A 1,297-nucleotide genomic window follows, 5' to 3' on the forward strand; every position below is an offset into this window, starting at 1 on the left:
AACTGAGAAAGAGAAAGAACAATAGGATCTGGGGTAACATATTCCTAAATATGGTTTGATAGAAGTACGTTATAAGCAGACTAGGGTGACAATAATACATAATAATTTATTTTATGTTATATATTATATTACATAATTATAGTTAAATTATATTAAGTGGAACAGAATTTAAAGATTCTAAACACAAAGAGATGATAAATTTTTGAGGTTATTGAAATCCTTATCATTCTGGGGTTTTCATATACATTATCTACATGTATTATTACACTGTTCCTATTTCTTTAGTACAGAAATCATCCATTTGTAAATTCTGATGCAGAGTATAATAGACATTATCAATTAAAGTCACTTAGGGCAAATAAATTTATATGAAATATTTCTAGATATTACTATATAAATATAGAAAATTACTAGACTTCTTTAACCATAATGTGTCTTTATTTGACCCAGGAGTTTCTTAATAACTTTCTTGACATCTTCATTTCTGAGGGTATAGATTAAAGGGTTCAACAGAGGTGTCACTAGGGTGTAAAACACACTCACAATTTTGTCAATAGGAAAGGAGGTCATTGGTCTTACATACAAGTATGAGCAAGGTACAAAGAATAAGAAAACAACAGAGACATGAGAAGCACAGGTAGACAGGGCTTTGTGACGTCCTTCTGAACTGTGTTTCCTCAGGGAGTGAAGGATAACTATATAAGAAACAATAAGTAAACAGAAAATGATTAAGCACATTGACCCACTGTTGGCAGCAATAAGGGGCCCTAGAGTGTGAGTGTCAATGCAGGCCAACTCCAGAATGGGTATTAAATCACATATAAAATGATTAATGATATTGGGGCCACAGAAGGGTAACGGGGCTATAAAAGTAGTCTGTATCATTCCATGAACAAATCCCACAATTCCAGCTGCTACCACCAAGGAAACACACACAGAACGGTTCATGATGGTCATATAGTGCAATGGCTTGCAGATGGCTACATAACGATCATAGGCCATGGCAATCAGCAAGATGATTTCAGCTCCTGCAAAAAAATGCTCAGCAAAAAGCTGGGTCATGCAGCCATTGAAGGATATGCTGCTCCTCTCAGAGATCAGGTCGTAGATCATTTTGGGTGCTATGGAAGAAGAGTAGAAACCATCTATGATGGACAAGTAGGACAGAAAAAAGTACATGGGAGTAGCCAGGGCCGGGCTGATGAAGATGGTGACTGAGATGAGCGTGTTACCTGCCAGTGTGATCACATAGATTACTAAGCACACAATAAATAAGAGTTTCTTCAGATCTGGGTCT

General features: G+C 36.2%; 1 protein-coding gene across 1 annotated transcript in view; it reads right to left on the minus strand.

The window, feature by feature from the left end:
- Positions 1–240: 240 nt before the first annotated feature.
- LOC126495895 (olfactory receptor 4C45-like) overlaps positions 241–1,297 on the minus strand; it is a 3,815-nt gene continuing 2,758 nt past the window's right edge. The window contains exon 2 of the mRNA XM_050133467.1: positions 241–1,295. Coding sequence (XP_049989424.1) covers positions 421–1,295 — 875 coding nt within the window. The 3' untranslated portion in view covers positions 241–420. The remainder of the gene's footprint in view (positions 1,296–1,297) is intronic.

The sequence above is a fragment of the Alexandromys fortis genome, unplaced genomic scaffold (assembly GCF_014885135.2).
Source record: "Alexandromys fortis isolate MF-2015 unplaced genomic scaffold, M_Fortis_MF-2015_v1.1 scaffold_668, whole genome shotgun sequence".
NCBI classification, from domain to species: domain Eukaryota; kingdom Metazoa; phylum Chordata; class Mammalia; order Rodentia; family Cricetidae; genus Alexandromys; species Alexandromys fortis.